Raw genomic sequence first — 26019 nt, 5'->3', positions numbered from 1 at the left:
TCATTTTTTTGCGATATACTTCCTATTGTTCCTTTCAGGCCTCAATAGAATAATGTAGCACTTGGGAATAAAGATACACCCCAGTATCCCAGAACCAGAGGCCAGGATAGCAAATATCTCCACTGCTACCATATACTTGCCCCTGGTGCTCAGGTATGTAGGGATGAAAGACACCCAGACACTGCAGAATACCAGCATGCTGAAGGTGATGTGTTTGGCCTCATTGAAACTGCCAGGCAGATTTCTTGCTAGAAAAGCCACAATCAAGCTGATACCAGCCAGAAATCCCAGGTAACCCAAAACACAGTAAAATGCAATTGCCGACCCTTCATTGCATTCAATTTGAATTGTTCCATCTTCTCCTTCCATGTTAAGATGTGGGAATGGAGGAGCAGTTCCCAACCAGATGAGGCAAAGGAAGACTTGAAGAAGGAGGACACCTCAACAATACCTGAAGCGGAGAAAGTGTTTGCAGGAGAAATAGAAGACAGCCTCACCACAGTTGAAGTGGACTTAGACCAGATATACTATCAGATCGACAAACTTAAAAGTGACAAATCCCCTGGACCGGATGGGATTCATCCGAGAGTCTTAAAGGAATTGAAGGTTGAAATCGGAGAGTTATTGCAAAAACTTGCAAACCTGACAATCAGAACTGGACAGATACCGGACGACTGGAGGATAGCGAACGTCACCCCAATTTTCAAAAAAGGATCGAGAGGGGAACCGGGCAACTATAGACCTGTGAGTCTTACGTCTGTCCCTGGCAAGATGGTTGAAGCACTGATCAAGGATAGCATAGTCCAGCACTTGGACGCACATGACTTGATGAAACCCAGTCAACATGGATTCAGGAAAGGGAAATCATGTTTGACGAATTTACTCCAATTTTTTGAGACCGTGAACGAGCAAATTGATAGTGGGAAGCCGGTGGACATAATATACTTGGACTTCCAGAAAGCGTTCGACAAAGTTCCACACGAAAGACTTCTCAGGAAACTACAAAGCCATGGCATAGAGGGGGATATACAGAGGTGGATAGGCAAATGGCTGGAAAACCGAAAGCAGAGAGTGGGCATAAATGGGAAGTTCTCCGACTGGGAGAAAGTGACTAGTGGTGTACCCCAGGGCTCGGTACTTGGGCCGATCCTTTTTAATATTTATATCAATGACCTGGAGGAAGGAACATCCAGTGAGATCATCAAGTTTGCAGACGATACAAAACTATGCCGGGCAATCAGATCGCAGGATGATAGAGAGAAACTCCAGAGCGACTTGTGTCGGTTAGAAACATGGGCGGAGAAATGGCAGATGAAGTTCAATGTGGAGAAATGCAAGGTAATGCATTTAGGCAATAAAAATAAGGAATACGAGTATACAATGTCAGATGCAACTCTGGGGAAGAGTGAACAAGAAAAGGACCTGGGTGTACTGATAGATAGGACCCTGAAGCCGTCGGCACAATGCGCGGCAGCGGCAAAGAAGGCAAATAGAATGTTGGGCATGATAAAGAAAGGAATCTCGAGTAGATCGGAGAAAGTTATAATGCCGCTTTATAGGGCAATGGTCAGACCACACTTGGAATACTGCGTCCAACATTGGTCTCCCTACCTAAAGAAGGATATAAAACTGCTGGAGAGGGTGCAGAGACGAGCAACAAAACTGGTGAAGGGTATGGAGAAACTGGAATACGAGGACAGACTTATAACACTAGGATTGTTCTCCCTTGAGAAAAGGAGACTGCGTGGGGATATGATCGAGACTTTCAAAATACTGAAAGGAATCGACAAAATAGAGCAGAGAAGATTATTTACATTGTCCAATTTGACACGGACTAGAGGACATGTAATGAAGCTAAGGGGGGACAGGTTCAGGACTAATGTCAGGAAGTTCTGCTTCACTCAGAGAGTGGTTGACACCTGGAATGCCCTCCCAGAGGAGATTATGACGGAATCGACCGTCCTAGGCTTCAAGAGCAAACTAGATGCATATCTCCTTAAGAGAGGCATATAAGGATATGGTGGACTATAAATTAAGCCAGGTGTACACCTGGCAGGGCCTCCGCGTGTGCGGATCGCCGGACTTGATGGACCGAAGGTCTGATCCGGAGAAGGCAGTTCTTATGTTCTTATGTTCTTAAGGGAACAGGAAAGGACAATAGAGTATGATACCCTGGAACCCATCCATTTCCGGAGCTTGCTTCCAGGTTTAGTGCTCTGGAAAGCCATGACCACAGTGATTGTTTTTGCCAAGACTGAGGAGAGAGAGATGGAGAAAGTTATTCCAAAGGAAGCCTGTCGGAGAACACAAGTCACTTTATCTGGATGGCCTATGAATATTAGTGAGCAGAGGAAGCAGAGCATGAGGGAGACTAGAAGAATGTAGCTTAGGTTCCTGTTGTTGGATTTCACAATAGGAGTAGCCTGGTAATAAATGAAGATTCCCAGAATGACAGCAGTGATGAAAAAAAAGAAAATGCTGATAAGTGTCAAAATGATTCCCAAAGTTTCTTCATTGGAAAGGAAGTTTATTATTTTTGGGACACAGGCATCCCTTTTTTCATTGGGCCACTGGTCCTCTGGGCATCTTATACAGTCGTCCATATCTGAGAAGAAATAGAATTTTCTTAGCATCTGAAAAATGGCCTCAGTATTCAAGAATGGCTAAATATTGCTCTAAATTTTAAAGATGTGAAGGTTGATATTCAGCTGGTGGTGCTTAGCATTTTGCTGAACATGGATGATTTTAAGTCCATAAATTCAATGTTGGGCCATGTCACTAGCCAAAGTAAGTCAGAGAGTTGCTTAACATTGCACATAGGATTCATGAACCATGCACTTTTAGGGGTGTTCTTGAGGACATCTTTGCATTGGGGAAGTAAAATACTTGCAAAAAATGGAATGTCCAAATTTGTACCTAATTTCCCTCCCTCTTTTAAATCATAAATAATGTGCAAAGTTTGCAAGAATTTTATGATTATAAGCCCATTAAATTATATTTTTAAAAAACCCTCACATATAGCTTAAAAAATGTCAGAGGGGTTTTAAAAGGGATGGAACATAGATAGGCCAAAGATGGGGATTACATTTAAGGGTTCATAGACAAAAGCATGCGACGACAAAGGTGCGACGACAACCCAGCGCAGACAACTGAGCGCAAGGCACAAGCGTGCCGAAGAAAAACTGTATTTTAAGGGGCTCCAATGGGGGGTGTTGGTGGGGAACCCCCCCACTTTACTTAACAGAGATCGCGCTGGTGTTGGGGGGGGGTTGAGTTTGTAATACCCCTCATTTACTGGAAACTTTACTTTTTCCCTCTTTTTTAGGGAAAAAGTGAAGTTTTCAGTATAATGTGGGGGGTTACAACCCCCCAAACCCCCCACAATGCCGGCGTGATCTCTGTTAAGTAAAGTGGGGGGGTTCCCCACCAACACCCCCCATTGGAGCCCCTTAAAATACTGTTTTTCTTCAGCACACTTCCGCCTTGCACTCAGTTGTCTGTGCTGGGTTGTCGGCACGCCTTTGACGGCGCGCCCTTTTGACCTGTCACCTATTTAAGCCCACAGGATTCAGAATATTGTATGTTTGATGCATAAATATCAAATGTACATACTAACATTTATGTGGCCCATAGACTAGGGTTACCCAATGGCTTCAGTGAAAAGTGGATGGAATGAGACATCTGGGTTTTACTTCTATTGAAAGCAATGGAAGTAAAACCTGAATGTCTTAATTAATGTGACCATTTATTTTTTCCATCAAAATGGGACATCTATTAATATTCAGTCCCGCCCCTAATCCCGCCCTAGCCCCACCCCCAATTTCTTCCATTCATTTTCATGTACACACAATATCATATTAATTCATAGTGGTAAAAATAAAATATATAAAAAAACCACAATGCACACTCTACGCAGAGAAAATATTAATTATCAATTATGAGTTTCAGGGTTTTTTCAAAGATGTCAAGGCAGATTACTTTAAAATATGCAATGTCACCTCAGTAACTATAGTAAAATAGACAAATATAGTACAAAATATAGACAGCATATATAAATTCTCAAAACAGACACATTTTGATCACTAAATTGATAATAATAAAATCATTTTTCCTACCTTTGTTGTCTGGTGATTTCATGAGTCTCTGGTTCCACTTTCTTCTGACTGTGCATCCAATCTTTCTTTCTTTTGCATTCAACATTTCTTTCAGAATCCAGCCCCATCCCCATTGGGTCCAGGTATCTTTGTCTTTTCCCTCTGTTACCCTCCCCAGATTCAGTGTCAGTTCTCCTTTCTATCTTTGTTCCAGGTCTCCCTCTCTCTACCCCTCTGTTTGAACCTCCCATAGTCCTGCATCTGCCTCCTATCTTTCCAATTTCATCAAAGCCTTTTTCTCTGTAGTCTTTCAAATGTGCTTATAACCCCCCTTTCTCTGCCTCTTTTTCTCCTTCTTTCCTTCCTCCCTCCCAGCAGATTTTAGCATATCTCTCTCCTCCTTTTTTCCCCTCGGATCTGGTATCTGTCTCCTTCCTCTTTTCCTCCTCCTCAGTCTGGTATCTGTCTCCTCTTCCACCCTGCTCTGACATCTCTCTTTCCGCTCCCTTCCTCCTGTTTTTCCCAGGTCTTCCTTATCAATTTATTTTCTGCCTCTGTCTAAATTCTTTTTTACTATTCAGTCCTCAATTTCAATCTTTCACTGTGTCTACCTATAGCTTGCCACCTCTTTCCCTCACCCCTTCCAGTAACTAACTCTATACTCTTCCCTCAATCCTGCATGTGCCCTTTTTTCTTTCTCCTCCCCACTTCCTTCCAGTGTCTGCTCCCCTGTCCCTCAATCTTCCATTCAGCGGCTGTCCCTCCTCTCCCCCACACTTCCATTCAGTGTATGTTTCCCTCTCTCTACCCCTTCCATCTACTGTTCACCCTCTATCTCACCCCTTCCATTCACTGCCCTCTGTGCTCTTTCCATCCAGTGTCCACCCTCTCTCTCTTTCTCTCCCATATGGCATCTTCCCTCTTTCTATGCTCCTTCCATAAACTATCCCGTGCCCCTTCTCTCCTTTGTACATGATTGATTTCAGCTCTGTCACCTCTCCATTTTTCTCTCTCTGTCACCACCCCCTATCCTATGCTCTGGCATCTCTCTCTTCTCTTTCTTTCCTTCCCCTATGGTCTGGCATCATCCCTTCCCTGATTCCCGGCATCTCTTTCCTTTCCTTTTCTTCCATCTCTCCCTCCCCCTCCATGCTCTGACACCTCCTCCTTCCTTTCCCCCTTCCTTTTCCCTTGGTCTGGCATACCTTCCTCCTTTCCTCCAAGCCCTGGCATTTCCTTTGATTCCCTACCTCATCTTTCTTCAACAATCTCCCCAATTCTCTCCCCCTCTGCTCCCTTTCCTCCTTGTCACTCAAGGCCTGGTGTCCTGAACTTCATCAGGCAGCAGCAGCATTTACAATTCACTGCTGTTGCTGGCTTCAGGCCTTCCTCTCTGTCGAGTCCTGTCTTCATGAAAACAGGAAATAGGCAGGACCCGGCAGAGAGCAAGGCCTGAAGCCAGCAATAGCAGCGAATTGTAAACGCTGCTGCTGCCCGAAAAAGATAATGGAGCAACGAGGCAGACCGCTTCTCCCCCCTCCCAGCAGAACCCCCGCTGACCCTCCTATCCCTCCCAACCCTCCCAGCGAGATGACAACCTCCCTCCAGTAGTGTTGGCAGCCGCAGCAAGCTAAACAGGCTGCTTCGCGGCTTTCTCCTGCTGGTGAGTCCTTCTGAAACATCACCGATGACATCATCAGTGACGCGGCAGATGGACTTGCCGGCAGGAGAAAGCCATGAAGCAGTCTGTTTAGCTTGCTGCGACTGCCGATGCTACTGGAAGGAGGTTGTCAACTCGCTGGGAGGGAGAGATAGGAGGGTCAGCGGGGCCTGAATCCAGGCTGCGATCCCCTTTCCCGTTGTCCCCAATCACAGCTTCGAGACGCCCTCTCTGAAAACGGGACATTTCGGCGTCCCAAAGCTGTGAGTGGGGACAATGGGACAGGGGATGTGAAAAAGGGACTGTCCCATTCAAAAAGGGATGTATGGTCACCTTAGTCTTAATCCATCCTCTTTCTCCTGGAGCCATATGATAACAGTATCATAGATCTGCTTAATTTTGGTTTCTAAATGGTGGTACACTGTTATTGAATTACCTGCTATGTGTTTTTGCAGATTAATTGCTGATATTTGTTACTTTAAAAGAATAGCATTACTGTTTCACTAAATTATGCATGTTCTTTGTGCTAAAAAGTATAGGAGGCTTATGGTGCTATACTATACTATGCTTTGGTCTTATATCTCACCAAATCCTCCTAAAATAGATTTCTAAAGATGCAGAGTTTTATTTTTTCAGCTTGAGAACAGTGTAGAAAGAGATAGACCCGCAGTTTGGAGTAGGAAGAAGCAGCTTGTTTCTCTGGTTAATAGTTTAGTGGAATCTTGTAGAGAATTGCTGTAAGTAGCTGGCTACCTTTATACATATAGCTCTGGGGATCAGTGTCCCAGTCCCTGAATATACTGGTAAAGGGGAAATTTCTATTTGTTCTTTTTACCTTCTTTTTCTCTGATAGTGTCCTTCTGGCCTCCCTCATGTACACATAACTATCTATAGGGTACCATAGGAGGCCAGGGGTTACATTTTAAAACAATAAGAGCCCCCAATCCGCTCCTACCCTCCCAATGACCTCTTCTTTCCCTCCAGTCTCTTTAAGAAGCTTATCATCTTGATGCTTCTGATCACTATGAATAGGACAGCAGGTGGAATTGATCACAGGTTTTTTTTATTCAATTATGACATAAATAAGATTCCATAGATTAGTGACTCTCATAGTAAACTAAGCTACAATAAAAGGCCAGTTTCTTACGAGTCACACGGCAACAAAAGGGCATTCGCTCAAACTCAAGGGTGGGAGACTTCAAGGTGACATCAGGAAGTACTTCTTCACTGAAAGGGTGGTTGATCATTGGAATGGCCTTCCACTCAGGTAGTTGAAGCCAGCAGCGTGCTCGACTTCAAGAAAAGATGGGATAAACAAGTGGGTTCACTTCGGGGTGTTGCTTAGGGGGAGTGTTCTTTTAAGGGGAGGGTTTTTTGAATGGGCAGATGTATTGTGATGACGGCCCTTTTCTGCCATCATACTCTAAGTTTCTATGTTTCTATATACTATACCTTTAAAATTATTCTCCTAAAAATCTATTAGCTGTAGTGTCCCTAGTGTACACTTAAGCTTGGGTAACTCCAATATATACTTCTGGATCTGAATAATCTACTGGATTCTTCTAAATAACCAAGCCCAACCACTGTTGGAGACAGAATTCTGGGATGGATGGTCTATTGGTCTTTTTTCAATACGGCTTTTATTATGTTCTTATGAATTTCACAGAACAGACATTGTACTGAATAACCTGCCACCATGAGCATCTCAAGTATTACACATCACTCACCAGTTTGATTGGAGATCTCTCTACCTGTACAGGGAGTACAGTCATAGCAGCAGACTGGTTTTCCTTCTGTGGGTAATTTCCTATAGCCAGGAGAACAGCTCTGACTGCATCTGGATTGTGGAAATGACTGAAGATTGAGGAAAAAAATCTGTCTTCAAATGACAGTGGACTGAAGTGTATAAAATGCACATTATTTTTCTATTACTACTACTACTATTACTTCTAATTATTTCTGCACTGCACAGAGTCACAAAGAATAAGAAAACAGACCCTGCTCAAAAAGAGCTTACAATTAAAACAGCCAAAACAGACAAATAGGATATCTTATTTCTAATCTTAATGTATATTTTCTGTAAACCGTTTAGAACCTAACGGATGTAGCGGTATATAAGAAATAAATTACATTACATTACATTACATCATGGATACAGTTAAGTGGAATGATTAATCAGCAGGCTGAGTTGGAGGGCAAAGGAGTAAGGTTAAGGATTGAAAGCTATATCAAAAAGGTGGGATTTCAGCATGCTTGTTAACAAGGGAAGTGAAGAGGCTTGATGGACCAACTCAGGTAATTTATTCCAAGCATAGGGGCTTCCTTCATTAAAGAAATGAAGTCTGGAATTGGCAGAGGAGGAGATGGGTAAAGCTAAGAGTGACTTATCTGAGGAATGGAGTTCTCTGGGAGGTGTATAAGGTGAGAGAAGAGAGAAGACATATTGCTGGGCATTGAACACACTTCTAGGTCAGCAATAAGATCTTGAACTGTATGCAATGGCAGATAGGGAATTAGTGAAGTAACTTAAGGAGAGGGCAGCTTGTTGGATATGTGTAGAAAATGAAAGGTCGGAATCGAAGACCACTCCGTTGTGAGCAGAGGAGACTGGAACAATGTCAGTATTATTAAGACCACTCCAAGGTTGTGAGCAGAGGAGACAGGAACAATGTCAGTATTATTTACTGCGATGGAGAAAGGAGGAGGAGCAGAGGGTTTAGGAGGAAAGAGGGGCAGTTCAGTGTTGGACATATTTAGTTTCAGATGATGGCAGGACATTCAGGCAGCAATGTCAGCCAAACAAGCAGAGACTTTTTCTTGGACGTTAGGTGAAATTTCAGATGTAGATAGGTAGATCTGGGAGTCATCAGCATATAGGTGATACTGGAAGCCATAGGAGGAGATCAGGGCACCGAGAGAAGAGAAAAGGTCCAGAACCCTGGGGTACACCAACCACTAATGGGATAGCAGCAGAAGAGGACCCACCAACATATAGTACACTAAATGTGCGTTGGGAAAGGTTGGAGGCAAACCAGGAGAGGACAGGAGAAAAGAATCACAGAATCCAAATGAGGACAGCGTATCAAGGAGTAATCTTTGATTTATAGTATCAAAGGCAGCAAACAGGTCAAGAAGGATAAGGATAGAGTAAAGGCCCTTAAATCTGGCTATGAACAAGTCACAGCAGACCTTAGTGAGGGCAATCTCTGTGGAGTGTTAGAGGTGAAAACCAGATTTTAGAAGATTGAGAATTGACGAGTTGAAAGAAAGTCCAGGCAGTTTCAGAGAATAATACGCTTGAGTATCTTGATTAGGAATAGAAGGGAGACAGGGCGATAGTTGGATGGGCAGGAGACACATCCTGTAGGCAGTCAGCCAGTGCCAGTGACTGTCCTCCTCCCCAGTGTGCCACAGCACACCTGAAATCTCAGGATGTGCCACGGCACACAGTTTGCGATAGACTACTCTACAGGTAATTTACTCCTAGAACAGCTAATTATAGCCAACTAATTTTCAAAGGAAGTAATATTAATGAATTAATAAGTACACATTTCTGTAGGGTTTTTAGGGTTATTACCATTAAGACATGTTTTACTGTTTACCCCAATTATTAGTAACTAAACCCCTCCTTTATTAACACGTAGTGCAGGTTTTAGCACTAGCAGTGGCGGTAACTGCTCCGATGCTCATAGGAATTCTATGACTGTCGGATCAATTACCGCCAATCCTGGTGCTAAAACCTACACTATGTGTTAGTAAAGGAGGGGTTAAGTCTCATTGGTAATATTGAGGAGAAAATTGTATTGAACAGAATGGACATGGAGGTATACCAGTGGTATAGAAGGTCAATTGAAGATTTGTAAAAGTTTACTGTCTGGCACAATTCTATAGATTGCCATTTGCAGTTTAGAATAACTTGGGATGCCTAAAAGTTACTTTTCTGGACATGGTAATAGTTAAGCAGGATAAAGGCTTAAGTTGTGTGCCTGAGTTTGCCCCCTATTGTTTGGCTATATGAAGAGTTTTTATTTTGTGCTGGACTCTCACTGGAGATATTTGCATTGTTGTATTTGGCAAACTTTTCCTGTCCTGCTGGACTTAAATACTTTTTTCTAATGTTTGAGGATTATGTATGATAGGTGCAAGCATTCTGTATAAAAGTTCCTGCCTACTGTTTGCTTCAGATTGCTGTGCTCCATTTAGCAGTGATTACTGCTGTTTTCTGCCATGGAGACAACAGAGAGTGAGCTGTGGGTCTGCCAAGTGTTATATTTTCCCCTCTAATAAATATAGCTCAGATTGATTCAGTAGAAAAAAAAGACAGCCAGATAAAATCATAAAATATTAAGCAAAAAGATGTGAAAAAATAGAGATAGGATGCAAAATAAAACAGAGGAAGGAAAGAGGCACCACCACATACAACCTAACCTGGCACCATCTTGAAAAATAAAAAGACATGGCCGAAGCTGTAATATTCAATGGGAGAAAGTGCATAATTGGACATATTCTACAATTTATCTGGTTAGGCATTAATATTTAACACAGGTTAATATTCTAAAAGGATCACATAAATATCTGTCCTATCTTTGACTGATAGTATAACCGGTTAATATTTTAGTGGTTGGCTGCCCCGCATATTCAATATTGGTTGCTGAAAATGGCCCAGCATTAAATATTTGGGTTTAATTCTGGCACAACGTGGAATTATGTGCCTAACTTTTAATTTTATTTTTTTCTAATTAATTATTCAATTAACTTCAATTACCACACCATTCAATCTAATTGAAATAATTTAGGTTAGGTTGTCTTTCAGTTTGGCGTCACTGGCCCTTATAGTGCAAGCTTACTTTATGGTGTTGGGTGTTGCCTGTCTAGTTTGTGTTAGTGATGTGATACTGAATTTCTGTGATTTTTGTAATTATGAGCATCTAAATAGAAATTATATTTATATGTTTTTTCTATACTGGATGGCTTATGCACTTTTTTATATGAGTCTAGTTTTTATTAATTTTTTCATATATTCTAGAAAGTTGTACATGTTAAAGAGTGTTTAATATTTTTATAAATGTCTTTTTATATGTGTCTTAACTTATATACTATTTCTTTTAACAAATTGTTTTATTTTATTATCATTTGTGGTTATAGCCCCTGACACAGCTCTTGTGTGGACATGCTTTGTGTTATTTTGGCATAGACACCCTTTTACAAAGCCGCAGAGCTGAGTGCCATGTGGAAAATGCACCGATTTCCATTCAATTCCTATGGACATCAGAGAATTTACTGTGCCAGCCCACACTGCCAGCTTTTGAAAAAGGGGGATAATGAATTAAAAGTTGGCAATAGAAATTGTGTGATCTGTTGTCATTCCTGCTGTATTGGATCTTGTGGATCTTCTGCTGTGGTGTTGTTTTATGTTTGTTTTTTATATTACAAAATGTTACATCTCTCTCACCTGGGTAAAAGCAGCTTCCCACCCTATCTCTTTTTCATTGATTGTGAAATCCTCCCCGGGGGGAGCAGAAGGTTTGTAACTTCCAACAATTTTATATTTCAGTTCTTTCTTGGGCAGGGCGATCAGATTAATAATGGTGTAGTCCATGGGAAAGTTTCCATTCTTATCAAAAAAGATCTCTTCACCCATCACGTTCTTAAAGTGCACATTCCTCAGATAACGATGAAGCTAAAAAATTAAGCACACATTTTCAAAAATGTCCTGAATAGCCAGTTTTGCTTTTATTTATATATTTATGAACATTTTTAATCTGCAAGTCTAATGTTCAATCAAATGGCACAATTAAAAACACAATGACACTTAGGATCTGAAATTAGCCTAAGCTTGGGGTTTTTTTCAGTTAATTAAATAGTTGCCTATTGGATAACTCAAATTCTTAAAACCAGTGATTAAATATTTAATACAAACAATTCAATTTTAATCTAATCTCCCACAGTACTTTTACAACTTAGCAATAGTTAGGGCTCCTTTCACTAAGCTCTATGGAGGCATTAGAGTTTAGTGCATGCAATATTGTAGGGTGTGCTGAGCGTGCGCTAAAATCGCTAATAACCTTAGTAAAAGGAGCCCTTAACTTATTAATAAATATCAGAATAATTTAGTCAGTGAACCTAATCCCCATCACTCACACTCACTTCCCAACTTTCACACACATACTACAGTCATTGTGATTACTTTTATCCAAAACTGGATCTTGGCTGGTTCATGAGTTCATTAGTCCATGATCATCTAGTCCGAGATGCTTCAAACTGAGAGTTTCACCTCATTCTAGCACATGAAAATCACAGTTCCTTAAACACAATCGTCAGGCTTCTCTAGCCTTATGATGGTTCTGTTCTTCAATTCATAAAGCATTCAGCTGACAAGGTTGTGGTCCCTTGGAGTGCTCGTGAATTTCTATTAAGAGCACACATGGACTGTGACACTAAGCAGGTTGTGTATGGTATAGTTTGCCCGTGTGATAAATGGTATCTGTGGTAAACGCAATGAAAGATCAAATTTCGGGTGGTTTAACATATTAGTAATCTCAGATTGGGTAAGGAGGATACCCCACTTGTTTCACATTGGCAAACAAATGCTCATAAGGTAGAGGATATGCGGTTTGTGGCTTTGATTCAAGTGTCTTTATCAAGTGGTGGTAATATTTCTGAGGGAACAGAGATTAATTTATGAGTGGAATATAGTTGAGCCTTATGTGCTCAACAAAGAAGTGGAATGGAATCTGTTGTAATAAAGAATGGGGTCTGAATATGGTTGTTTTCAACAAAGAAGTGGTCTGGAAGTTGTTATAACTGGAATGGGAGTTGTTTGAACTGGGATATAAGGTTTATGGATAGGAAGTGAGGTCATGCAGTTTGATTTCCTGGTAGACGTTGTGTTTCCTGTTTTTCAGCTGATCCCGGCTTGTGCCAAACCCTGGATGCCTGCTCGATTCATGCTTAGTTTACTGGTAGGTGAAAGGTGTTTTAAAGATTTTGGAGAGGTTTTAGTATGAATGAAAGGGAATGTATGTGATATTGTTGTGATATTGGTGAGCCTTGAAAACACAGCTCCTGAAGATGCCAGGTGGCGAAACACAGTCTTGGGTTGAGCTGAATGCTTTATGAATTGAAGAACAGGACCATCATGAGGATAGAGAGGCCTGATGATTGTGTTTAGCAAACTGTGATTTTCATGTGCTAGACTGTTGTGCAACTCTCAGTTTGAAGCCTCTCTGACTAGATGATCATGGACTAATGAACTCATGAACCAGCCAAGATCCAGTTTTGGATAAAAGTAATCACAATGACTGTAGTATGTGTGTGAAAGTTGGGAAGTGAGTGTGAATGTGAGTGATGGGGATTAGGTTCATTGACTAAATTATTCTGATATTTATTAATAAATTAAGTATTGGTAAGTTGTAAAAGTACTGTAATGAAATGAACTGTGGGAGATAAGATAAAAATTGAATTGATTCAGATAATACTTGTTTTTATTAAACATTTAATAGCTGGTTTTAAGAATTTGAGTTATCAAATATTCAGTGGTAGATAACTGCTGTAACCCACAATCTCCCACATGGAAGAGGCACTGTGGGTCAAAATGGAAAGAGGGAAGGGAAATGTATTTACTTTAGTGTAATATATAGGCCTCATTTACAGACAGAAGACGTGAACAGGTATTTAATAGAAGACATTCAAAATATGGCAGGAAAAAGGGAAGTAATATTAGTAGGTGATTTTAATATGCCATATATTGATTGGGGAATTCCTATTTTGGGGTCTTCTAGAACTATGGAAATCCTGTATTTTTTACAAGGAGAACTGTTCCAGCAGTTGGTACCAGTATGGTACAATCTGCAGGATTGGACCATACTGGATTTACTGCTTACAAATGGGGAAAGTGTTTTTGATGTCACAATGAATGATTATCTGTCTTCAGTGATCGCCACATTGTGTGGTTTAATATTAAGACAAGTGTAGAGAGGGCTCATTGAAAAGTAAAGCTTTTGCTCTTAGAAAAAAACTAACTTTATTCAGATGGAGGATCGCGTCAAGGAATTCTTTTCTAGATGGGAACATCTGGAAGGAGTAGGAAAGCAGTGGGCAAAACTGAAAGGAGCTATTGTATGGGCAACAAGTCATTTTGTAAGGACAGTAAGTAAAGTAAGGCTGCTTTGATTCTCAAAAATAGAAGCTGAGAAAGTAAGGAAAAGAGATTAGTTTTCATAAACTAGAAAAGATTACAGAAAGAGGATCATAGACAGTTATCTAGGATAGTTAAAAAAAAAGGTTGAATAGTCAGGAAAGCAATGATAGAAATAGGAACATCTACAAAGGCTAAGGATTGACATCAGGAATACATGTCGTGTCAGAAGACCCTCTCAGAAATTCAGGCCAGATGCATCTCTTGTATTGAAGAAGGCAGGGGGAAGACCAAATGATGACAACAACTATGGTTAAAAAATGAGGTGAATAAAGAATGTAAATGAAGGAAACAGAAAACAGTATATTAGAGTTACAGCCTCCACACTCTGAGACTGTGGATTCAAGCCCAGCACTATTCGTTGTGACCCTAAGCAAGTCACTTAATCCTCTCTTGCCCCAGTTATGTTAGGTAGAGCTTGAGTCCACTGGGACAGATAAGGAACGACACTTGAGTACCTGAATGTAGATAACTGATAACCTCCATTGATCTGATGCATAATTGAGTCCAGGGGGGTTTGAAGGGACCACCATACACTATAAGGTGGTTATGGTGAGTTGTGCTCCTGGGTCTTTTTGTATGAAGTTTACTGCAGTATCCCACTTCTCTATGTGGCCTGTTAAAAAATGATAGCTCCTCCTTCATCCCCAATGGCTTGTTTTGTGCATGTTCCTATTGGATTCTTTTTCTGAAATGGTTCAAAAACATACAGTAGATGCACTGAGAACAAGCACATCTGAGAAATGGCCATTTTTGAAACAAATAGATATTTTATTGTTTTGAAAATGGTCATATTCTACACAATGTCTAATCTTAGATTTGGAAGTTATATTGAAAATGTGCCTCCATATATTTTTTGAGATATGGTAACCATGGGAATTCCATATTTTACCCACAATTTACAGCCCATATACCCAAATTTATGTGAAGATACAAATATTTCATTCTGACCAAAATCTGAAGAATTGTTTTAAGATGAGTGCAAAAGTCTAGATATCATATGTGGTAATAACAAATCTTTTAAATAAGATGGATCATACATAAAATTTTAAATTTCTCCCTGCACTCTACCAGTAGCCAATTGCCTCCAATTCTATTTCTGAATCAGTGGCGTACTAAGGGAGGGGCGGGAGGGGCGGTCCGCCCCGGGTGCCAGCCTTGAGGGGGTGTTCCCGACCTTGCCGTTCATTCCCCCCCACCACCCCCGAAGGACCGCTCACCCCACTGACCTTCCTGCACCACCTGTGAAGCAGCCCGCAGCAGGATCGCGACTTCAGCAATACCTGAGCTGCTTGGGCGCTGCTTCCTGCGCCGCGGTCCCGCCCCTCCTCTGACATCAGAGGAGGGGCGGGAACGCGGCGCAGGAAGCAGCGCCTAAGCAGCGCAGAGATCGCTGACGTCGGGATCCTGCTGTGGCTGCTTCATAGGTGGTACAGGAAAGTCAGTGGGGCGAGCGGTCCTTCGGGGGTGGTGGTGGGGGGACTGAACGGCAAGGCCGGGAGCATAGGTAGTGCTGCTTCATAGTGGTGCGGGGAGGCCAGGGGGCGAGCGGTCCTTCGGGGTGGGGCGGGCGGGCAGGCAGGCAGGCTTTCAAGGAGGAGGGGGGTGACAGACAGGCAGGAAGGCCTTCAAGGGGGGACAGGCCTTCAAGGGGGGGGGGACAGGCAGGCCTTCAAGGGGGGGGACAGGCCTTTGGGGGTGTGTGCAGACTTTCAAGGGGGAGGGACAGGCCTTCAAGGGGGGGCAGGCAGGCCTTCAAGGGGGGGGGGACAGATCTACAAGGGGGTGGGACAGGCCTACAAGGGGGTGGGTCAGGCCTTCAAGGGGGGAACAGGCCTTCGGGGTGGGTGCAGGCCTTCAGGGGGGGTGCAGGCCTTCAAGGGGGGTGCAGGCCTTCAAGGGGGGACAGTCCTACAAGGGGGTGGGACAGGCCTTCAAGGGGGGTGCAGGCCTTCGGGGGGGTGCAGACTTTCAAGGGGGGACAGACCTTCAGGGGGGTGCAGGCCTTCGGGGGGGGTGCAGACCTTCAAGGGGGGGGGACAGGCCTTCAAGGGGGGGACAGGAAGGCAGGCCTACAAGGGGGGAGGACAGGCCTTCGGGGGGTGCAGGCCTTCGGGGGGGTGCAGACCTTCAAGGGGGGGACAGGCCTTCAAGGGGGGGACAGGCAGGCAGGCCTTCAAGGGGGGGACAGGCCTACAAGGGGGGTGACAGGCCTTCAAGGAGGTGGGACTGGCCTTCAAAGGGGGTGCATGCCTTCAAGGGGGGACAGGCAGACCTTTAAGGGGGGACAGGCCTTTGGGGGGGACACTGGTTTAGAAGTACACGGAAGGAAGGGGGTGTTCAAAGAGACGTGCATATGCCAAACTTTGGGGGGGAGGAAGAAATAATGGGTCTGAAAATAGAGGAGAGGGAGAGAGATGATGGACCATGGGATTTAGGGAGGGAAGGAACAGAAAGGGAGAGAAATTGGACACAAGGGATGGTGTGGAGGAGGGATAGAGATACTGGATAGGAGGGTAATTGGGAAAAGAAAGGGAGAGATTGTGGACTCGGGTGGTGGGGAAGGAGGGAGAGATGCCGGATAAAAGGGTAGTTAAGAAAAGGTGGATCTGTGGAGGGAGATGAAAAAAAGGAAAGATACCAGACTTCCTGGGGAGGGAAGGGAAATGGAAAGGTAGGACAGAGTTGGCAGATGGATGGTTAGCATGCAGAAAGAAGAAAGAAGGAGACCCCAAGTTATCAGAAGAAAACCAGAGCCTTGGACCAACAAGATTTGAAATATAACCAGACAACAAATGGTAGAAAAATTAATTTTATTTTCTGTTTTGTGATTATAATATGTCAGATTTGAAATGTGTGTCCTGCCAGAGCTGGTGTTGGACTGCAAACGTGAGCTAGGATTTAACAGAGAGAGGAAAAGTCCTTTTTGATTCTTTATTTTATTTACACCACAGCGCCAGTGTGATTAGGAGAAGCCAAAGGGGGTGAAAAAGCTATAAAACCCCAGGAGTTTTGAAAAAAATCACCCAACTGGGCAGGAAAATCGAATTGAAAAAACAATTCAATAGGCTGAATCGAATCAAAATTTTTTTTCCTGAATCTGCCAGCATTAGTTTGCGCTACTGTCTTAGACTTTAGGACCTGGGATTGGGGAGAGATGGCATCCTCAGTACTTTATAATGCAAGTGAAACGAGGATTTGGTCAGACTTTTGAAGGGTCTGCAGAAAAAAAATATTGTATAGGCCGGGGACATGAGACAGCAGGAAATGGGAACTTTTCTTCCTTCTATTTTTCTGAATGGAAAGGCTGAGGATGTCAGAGAGTTCAGTTAAAATATGTGCTTTATAAGAAAATATAATAATGTGTTTTATAAAGTTTATAGCATAGCTGGCCTACCCAGTGAGGTGTTCCTAGTGGTGGTGGTGGCAGCGTATCAATGTGTTGAGAGGAAGAGGTGGTCTGGGAAATTCTGCTGAGCAAACTCCGGGCCCATTTCCACCCCCCAGTTAGTCCACTCCACTCAACTGGATCACACACTGAGTGGGTCTTTGGGTGTTGTTTTGGGATCTCTTCCAGTGGTTTATCAGTATCTCCTTCTGGTCCAAGGAAGGAAACTTTGTTATCCTTAGCATTGACCTACAGAATATGTTTGAAACAGCGCTGCTTATGTGGCATTAGGCTATGTAGTGATCGAAAGAAAAAAACAGACCTTTGCAAATTTTTGCACTATATGGTGGGTGTATGAGGAGATTCACATTTCCTGCACAGCTAAGTCCATGTGAAGTTACCTTGTGCTGTATTTGACATCTAGCAAGGTCTCTGTTTGAAAGGAAAGATCTAAACTTAAAAATGAAGTGGCCAGAAGTTATGGTAAAAGCAGATAGTGTAGCTGGTTTTAAGAAAGATTTGGACAAATTCCTGGAGGAAAAGTCCATAATCTGTTATTAAGACATGGGGGAAGTGTCTGCTTGCCCTGGATCGGTAGCATGGAATGTTGCTACTCTTTGGGTTTTGACCAGGTATTAGTGTCCTGGATTGGCTACCATGAGAATGGGCTACTGGGCATGATGGACCATTGGTCTGACCCAGTTAGGCTATTCTTATGTTATGTTCTCATCTGTAGGGGCCTTTGTTTTCACTTCTTATTTTAATGTATTTTTTTTCTGGGAACTTATCAGTGTTTTTTATAATGGGAACAAAAATGGAAGAGAATTAATGTGTGTGGGATGAGGGGGTAACTAATTTCTTCAGCTAAATAATTCAATCCACTTCAAACAGACATAGGAGAACTCACGCACCATTCACACACCCTCCAACCAAAAACGTCAAAAGAAAAAAACCGTTCGACAACCTCCTAGCCATTCGAGCTGCAACACTCGACCCTCAACTCTACAACCAATTGACATCAACCACAGACTGCAAAACCTTCAAAAAGAAATAAAAACCCTTCTATTCAAAAAACACATAAAACCGAACTAACACAATCAGAACTGTCCCAAGCATCACCTGCAACTACTCCATATGTACTTCTGATGTCATGACAATTCAGACATAATTTATGTTATGTTATGTTTGGAATATAAGAAAATTTTCACTGCCTGTTTCTATTCTGACCATTTATTCCGTTTCATGGTCATTACAAAAAAATATTTTTTTACATTGGGGGGGGTGTCAAAAAATGATGGGCCCCGGGTGCCACATACCCTAGGTATGCCACTGTTCTGAATATAGCATTCCTTTATGAAATGATGTTACCTTCCATGGCAAATAATCAGATAATCTCTGTCGGTCTCCATTCCACATGGTGGTATTTCCAGAGCCAGAGAAAAGCATGTCTTCCAGTGCATGTGCCAGGGCATACACAGCATTGTAAATGGCATAACTGCTGGCAAAGTGGGTATTGGTACAGTGGTTAAAGTAACCATAATGTTTACATGATTTTCTGATGCTTTGGGGGCAGAAGTATTGACATAGTCCAAACCACCACGCTTCAATATGTTTTTTACTAGGAAACATAATAGGATTTACCTCTCGTACAAATTTGATAAAGCTTGGAATATTTTTCTTCATTCCTGTGAATACCAAGGTGTTATTCTTTATACGATTAGTCAATGCTTGGTGGGTTGTGAAATCAAAATCAGTTATGATGATACAGACCTTGCCAGGTATCGCTAGAATACGTATCTGATTAAGGAAAGCCCATGAAAGATACATTTCAAAATAGCTAATGATTACTTTAGTTGATGATTTATGAATAGTCTCATTCATTTTGTCAGCTCTTAGATTTGGCCACTTTCCGAGTATTTCTATGAATTCAATACAGGCTCCATTCTGCTCAATCCTTTCTTTCAGGAGATGGACAAACTTCAGGCTGTTGTCATCTTCATATATAATGATACCAACCCAAGTCCAGTTGAAATGTTTCAGTAATTTCATGATCCCAGCAATGATATGAAGAATGTTGGGCATAGTCTGATATAGATAAGGAAACTTATTATATCTGTTAAAAGGATTCTGAGAAGCATAGCTGATCTGTCAAGAAATATAGTTAATTTAGAATTATCTTTATCTTCCAGAGATTGTGGGAGTTAGCTACTAAGCTACAGTTAAATATCGCATGTTAACACAGCTTAGTTTTCTGTAGAGTCAATAATACAACTTGTAATTATGATCAACCCCACAAACTGTATTATTGTTATGCCCTGAAGCATTAGGCCAGTAATGGGCAGTCCAGTTCTTCTGGGCACCATTTAAATAAAGACTTCCTTAAAAAGGGTGTTCCCAAATAAAGACTTCCTAACCCCCAGAGCACACTCTTATCCTTCTGAAGTAACTCTCACTTCCTGAGGCCACCCCCTCCTTCAAACATATTATCAAACCCTTGAAGTCAACTCTGTTTCCCAGAAGCAACTACCTCCAAAGTCACCTTACCAGATCCCTCACCTAACTCAAGACACCCCAGCCCCTTAACTCCCCAGAAATCCACTGGACTTACCAAGGGATTCTCTGCTGTCTAGCAGATGGGGAAGGAGTTATCTCATTCTATTTTGCTCCATCAGGCTCTGGATTAAAAATAGACTACTTCTAGAGTTTGCATTACTAGTTAAAAATACAATATTAAAATTCCTTATTTCACAATTTCACCTCAGCAGTAGACGTATAAAACTACTTAAGGATTTAACAGGTTCCATTTTAAACCTGGAGAGTAAAAATGTCAGAATATCTTCTGCCTCAGATGCTAGACCCCAGGGAATGCTTTGGTAGGTCCTGAGGATTTGGGGAGAAATGAGTTTGAGGGTGGGGATTCTGTGAAGGGTCTTCAGGAGGGTAATAGTCTATTCTGTGGAGAGTATTTAAATGTCTCTATAATATATCCCCACTCCTGCCTTTCCTCCAAAGTATACATATTGAGATCTTTAAGTTTATACCCATACATCTTATTATGAAAAAATATTTGTTAAGCAATCCTGTCTTATCTTTATCAGCTGTTTTTACCATGTCATCTGTTTTTTTCTTCTATTTCTATCATTGCTTTCCTGACTATTCAACCTTTTTTTTTAACTATCCTAGATAACTGTCTATGATCCTCTTTCTGTAATCTTTTCTAGTTTATGAAAACTAATCTCTTTTCCTTACTTTCTCAGCTTCTATTTTTGAGAATCAAAGCAGCCTTACTTTACTTACTGTCCTTACAAAATGACTTGTTGCCCATACAATAGCTCCTTTCAGTTTTGTCCACTGCTTTCCTACTCCTTCCAGATGTTCCCATCTAGAAAAGAATTCCTTGACGCGATCCTCCATCTGAATAAAGTTAGTTTTTTTCTAAGAGCAAAAGCTTTACTTTTCAATGAGCCCTCTCTACACTTGTCTTAATATTAAACCACACAATGTGGCGATCACTGAAGACAGATAATCATTCATTGTGACATCAAAAACACTTTCCCCATTTGTAAGCAGTAAATCCAGTATGGTCCAATCCTGCAGAGGTTCTAGTACCAACTGCTGGAACAGTTCTCCTTGTAAAAAATACAGGATTTCCATAGTTCTAGAAGACCCCAAAATAGGAATTCCCCAATCAATATATGGCATATTAAAATCACCTACTAATATTACTTCCCTTTTTCCTGCCATATTTTGAATGTCTTCTATTAAATACCTGTTCACGTCTTCTGTCTGTAAATGAGGCCTATATATTACACTAAAGTAAATACATTTCCCTTCCCTCTTTCCATTTTGACTCACAGTGCCTCTTCCATATGGGAGAAAGCTAACAAATTTCCATGGACAGAGCAAAACTGGAAGAGAAAAACAGATTTATGGAGAAGCTCAACACAATGATGGATATAGTTACCTGCAAGTGTAAAATAAAGAGTTGTATTGATATGGGATGCAATTCTCCCTGTGTCGGTGGAATATACATACTTTGTGAATGGAGCAGACAAAAGATTCCTGGGATTGAGTTAGCCTTTATAAAAGGTCAAAAGAGAAAGATGGGAGTGCTGAATCTCATCAGATTGGGCAAGTCAACCTCTCTGAGACCAGAAGACAAGAACCAAAGATGGAAATCAGGCAAAAATAAAGGAAGATAAAGAAAAGAAGAGAATGAAGAGTGAAAAAATAATTTTACCAGGCATACGGTTAACATATGGCTCTAGAAAAAGAAAATGAATATAAGGAAAGAGTAGAAATCACTCTCAATATATTTATCAAAAGTCAAGTTTCAAGTTTGAAGATTATTTAAAATTTCTTATACCTCCTAATCAAACTTCTAGGCGGTGTACAATTATAGTAAAAACAGATATTGACTATACTACAAATTAAAAATAATAAACATTTTTGGGGGTAGTTAATACATCCTAGGACACTTTAAGCAGGAACAAACAGAAACAAAAGGAAAAAAATATTGGAACTACAATATTATAGAGAAAGAGAGAACAAATTAAGGAAAGTACACTGGGAAGGGTTGCTGTGGAGGCTGAGCGATAACGGAAAACCACAACAAGAAAACAGCAGGTGGCGAAAAAGACCTCAGTTAAAGCCTCAAAGGACTAGGAAATGCTAAGACTCAAATAGCCTTTTTGCTATATTGAACATGGAGCTACTAGTGCATTATTCCCTTGAATTTGTGCCTTGTGAATGGGGTTCTCCCGTAGGGATTTGAAGCTTGCTCGGTGTTACTTAATAAAACAGCATTTAAAACATGAAAACAAGCCAAATAAAAAGGCATAACCTTGCAAACTATCTTAGAATGAAATTAGGCAAAAATTACTTAATTGAAACATGAATAAAACCCAAAAAAACAGAATCATATCTGAGGGATACATGCTAAAACCATAAATAAAAAGTGTGCATGAAGCATTAAGATAACTTACCTAAATGCAAATGTCATAAGGGAGGAATAGATAAGACCCAAATGAAACAAAAAAAAGATAAGAACCAAAGAGAGCCCTGTGTACTAAAATGAGTGTACTGTGCTTAAAATATGAATGGACAATGTGGAAATGATTAATTAGTTAAACTCAGTTAAAAAACGACAGAGTGAACTTTTTTTTTAAAAACTATGAGATGGCAAGACTGAAGGTGGAACTGGAGATAGCACCAAATCTGAAAGTATGTGAAAGCCAGATGGAGAGAGACTGTAGTAGACTCAACGGACCAGGCCGCAATTGTTAACGATGTGGGGGGACAGATATCTGGGCTACTGAGCTGATTGAGGCAGCCGCAATCAGCTTAGCAGCCGATTCTGTACTTATGTTTTGACTTATTCTAAGTCAAAACATATATAAGTTCCATCTGGCAACCTGTCAAACCTATTTTGTTTTGGCTGCTAGATAACTAAGTATAGGTCGGCCCACCTCCCGCCTTATCCACTCCTACGAAAATGCCCCTTTTCTCTCTGGGCGTACAGAGGCATCAATCAAACTTATAATGAAAGCTAAGAAATTTGATCATGTGACTCCTCTTCTTAAGCAAGCGCACTGGCTCCCAGTCGCACACCGTATAAATTATAAATTAAATTTGCTCACCTTTAAATCTTTACTATATAAAACTCTGGCTTTCATTTACAAATCATTGATTCCCTATACTTCAACCAGACTTCTGAGGTCTAATGATCAACATCTTCTAGTTATTCCCTCACTTAAAATTATTAATACACGGTAGTACTTCATCTTTTCTGGTACAGCTCCTCAGACATGGAATTACCTCCCTATATACTTAAGGGAAGAAAACAATTTGGACAAATTTAAGAGTAAACTAAAAAGCTTTCTTTTTAATGATGCATTTAATAATTAGAAAGCCTGACTAGGAGTCTCACTCCAAATCCATAATCTCTCTAAAGTTCATTGTTTTTTCCCGTCTTGTTGTTTTTTTTACCTTAATTGTCTTCTCTTCTATCATCCAAATTGTATTTCTTTTCCCATCCTTTCCTCATGTTTTATTAGTTTTTTAAAGTCAGTCTTCAATATGTCTTGTAAGGTTTAGTTCTTTGTCTGTTTTGTTATCCCCTCAATTTTTGTAATTTTACTGATATGTTCATCGCTTAAAATTTGGAATAAGCGATTAATCAAAATTATAATAAACTTGAAACTTGAAAGGCCTAAGCTGGTTTTAGATATGTAACTTTAATTGCCATTCTTTAGTTTTGGAAGCTTATAACATTTATATGTTTGTAATAGCAATTTGGATTCACTTTTAATTAAAGATTATGGATTATAGAACAGGAAATAATGTAAAATGTAGCTGACACCTTACTTGTGGGTAGTGGTATATTGAGATCAAATTTGATATTTGACTTGATCCCTCAGATGGGAGACCTTCTATGATAGCTGCAAGTGGTCCAGATGTTTTGCAGTTATAATTAATGTTTGGCACATCATTTTGTGAAAATATATTCATGGCTGCCCTAAGTTGTGTGAGTCGATTATTGTAAGAGTCATAAAGGTGATACCCCAGTGTTATGTTGGGTAAGAGCTCTGAGCTGTTGTTAATCTCCTCCACTGCAAAGACGAAGGCCAGGAAGTTGTAGTAGCTGTTGTAGTTAAGTCTGTAATGAGATTCAGTATCAGATAATGTAAAATAAACATGCAATCTGCTGCTAAGCTTATCTTTGGTAAACATAAATTTGACCATGTAATTCCTTTGCTTAAAGAATTACATTGGCTTCCTATGCATTCCAGAATTCTTTTTTTTAATCTTTATTGCGTTTATAAGCATACAAAAAGTGCAAACAGTATACATTCAAAGAATTCAATAAACATCACTTACATACTTGTAAATTACTGCAACAAATTACCCATCTCTTCCCCCTTTCCCTCCCTTCCTTCCTAGATGTTTGTGCAAACAAGACTTAATCTAGTGAATTACGAATTTATGCAGAGCCTGTTTAAAATTAAATAAAAGTATTTGTTGCACAAGCTATTTGCTAAGACCAATGATGAGCAGCTCTAGCCCCTAAACAAAGAGGATGACGAAATAAGTGCTCCTTGTTTGAGCCCTTGAGAAAGCCTGTTTAGGCGAAACGGGTCCCGTACGGGGTACGCAAGTAATACTGCATTAAAAGATAAGTAAAAAGATTTACAAGTTGTTATTTTTTATTTTTTACTAGACCAACACTTTAATTTAAAAAGTAACACCTCAATGTATAGAGACAGCATTTTTTGCTACCATCTCATGGCCAGTTAGAACTATATTCTATGACACATCAAGATAAGTTCTTAGGCCACTCTACAATCGAACCCTAATTAGTGAGGTTGATTTTTGCTGTGGTTGCAGGGTCAAGCCCAGAATTGCTCCTTGTGACCCTGGACAAGTCACCTAACACTCCTTGCCCCAGGTATAGATTGGAAGAAAGACTTAAGTACCTGATTGTAAACCAATTAGGCTATAAGTGATATATAAAAACTTAATTAAATAAAACCCTGGTGCAAATCAATCATGACGGGCACCTTAGAGTAAGAAGTAATGAAGGAGAAAACTACAGATGAATTTCTTGATGAAATCCACCCTGAGAGGGGCTGGTCACTGTAGAAATGTGCTGACTGTTTGGAACAAGAGATGCTCTCTGTTTATACTTGTTCACACCACACAGCTGTTAAGCCTTTATCTCTGGTATTTTCTCATCCATTTATCTTGATAGTGTTGAAACATTTTACATTTGCATTCATGAATATATTAATGCTTTTTCTTGAAATTTAAGTGGAGTTTGCAATGAATTATCCAAGAAAAGTTGCCTATATTAGCTCCCTCTTTTATGACACGGTTTTAGTCGTGTCAGTGGCGGTAACTGCTTTGATTCTCATAGAATTTAGCGCCGATGTTGGTGCTGCTGGCGCCAAAACCCTCACTATACATTTGTAAAAGAGGGGGCGGGTGCCTACTTATCACAATAAGTTATAAATCCATATTCAATATTCAGTTGCTGTGTTCAGTTTGATTTTTATCTGCCACTTTCGGCAATCAACAGATATACACTTATTTGATGTCACTATTATGGCTGGCACTGAATAGCCAAAAAAGGAGGTTAGCACTGGAACTAATCCAGATAGTGGCAATATCATCTGCTATCCTAATAATTTCACTGGATAACTTAGGACACCCTGGCACTTTATAAACAAAAGCAGAGAGGTCTTTAAAGATATTCAGAGACAGTGCACAGATGGAGCCTGAGAATATCCCAGTCAGCAGCACTTACCCAGTAAACAGGTGCTCTTCTATGGCAAAGTGCTCAGGAATATTAATTTCTGTTTTTATTCTACTCCATGGCCACCAATGTGTTATGAAGCTAAGGTCCTCTTTTACAAAGCCGATTACCGTGGCAGCCCACGGTAATCACACCGAAGTCCACTGGGCAAATTTGGAATTCTAATCTAATCTAATCTAATCCTTAGGTTTGTATACCGCATCATCTCCACGTTCGTAGAGCTCGACGCGGTTTACAGTAGGGGAAATAGGAAGGAACTACAACAGAGGGTTAGAGGTAGAAGTGTAAAGAAAATTTAGAGGACTTGGGATGCCAAGATATAAGAGTTTCCTACCTGGTCAATTTCAAATGTCCAGCTACGTTCAT

The 26019-nt window shown here is 40.8% G+C and overlaps 1 protein-coding gene across 1 annotated transcript; it reads right to left on the bottom strand.

Annotated features, from left to right (window-relative positions):
• Window positions 1–26019, bottom strand: LOC117346312 (vomeronasal type-2 receptor 26-like). Its single transcript, XM_033915710.1, has 7 exons — window positions 25988–26019; window positions 23706–23997; window positions 18708–19484; window positions 11207–11434; window positions 7482–7608; window positions 2147–2605; window positions 1–440 (listed from the first exon to the last, which is right to left on the bottom strand). The coding sequence occupies exons 1-7, from the start codon at window positions 26017–26019 to the stop codon at window positions 1–3; spliced, it is 2355 nt and encodes a 784-aa protein (XP_033771601.1).

The sequence above is a fragment of the Geotrypetes seraphini genome, chromosome 12, assembly GCF_902459505.1.
Source record: "Geotrypetes seraphini chromosome 12, aGeoSer1.1, whole genome shotgun sequence".
Taxonomy (NCBI): Eukaryota; Metazoa; Chordata; class Amphibia; order Gymnophiona; family Dermophiidae; genus Geotrypetes; species Geotrypetes seraphini.
This window is presented reverse-complemented; position numbering and strand designations above follow the sequence as displayed.

Coding starts and splice junctions, on each gene's coding strand:
- LOC117346312 (XM_033915710.1), bottom strand. CDS start 26,019: ATGAACGTAGCTGGACATTTGAAATTGACCAG. Junction 23,998..25,987: donor GGACATTTGAAATTGACCAG/GTAGGAAACTCT, acceptor ATCTCATTACAG/ACTTAACTACAACAGCTACT. Junction 2,606..7,481: donor AGAGATCTCCAATCAAACTG/GTGAGTGATGTG, acceptor ATTTCTTCTCAG/ATATGGACGACTGTATAAGA.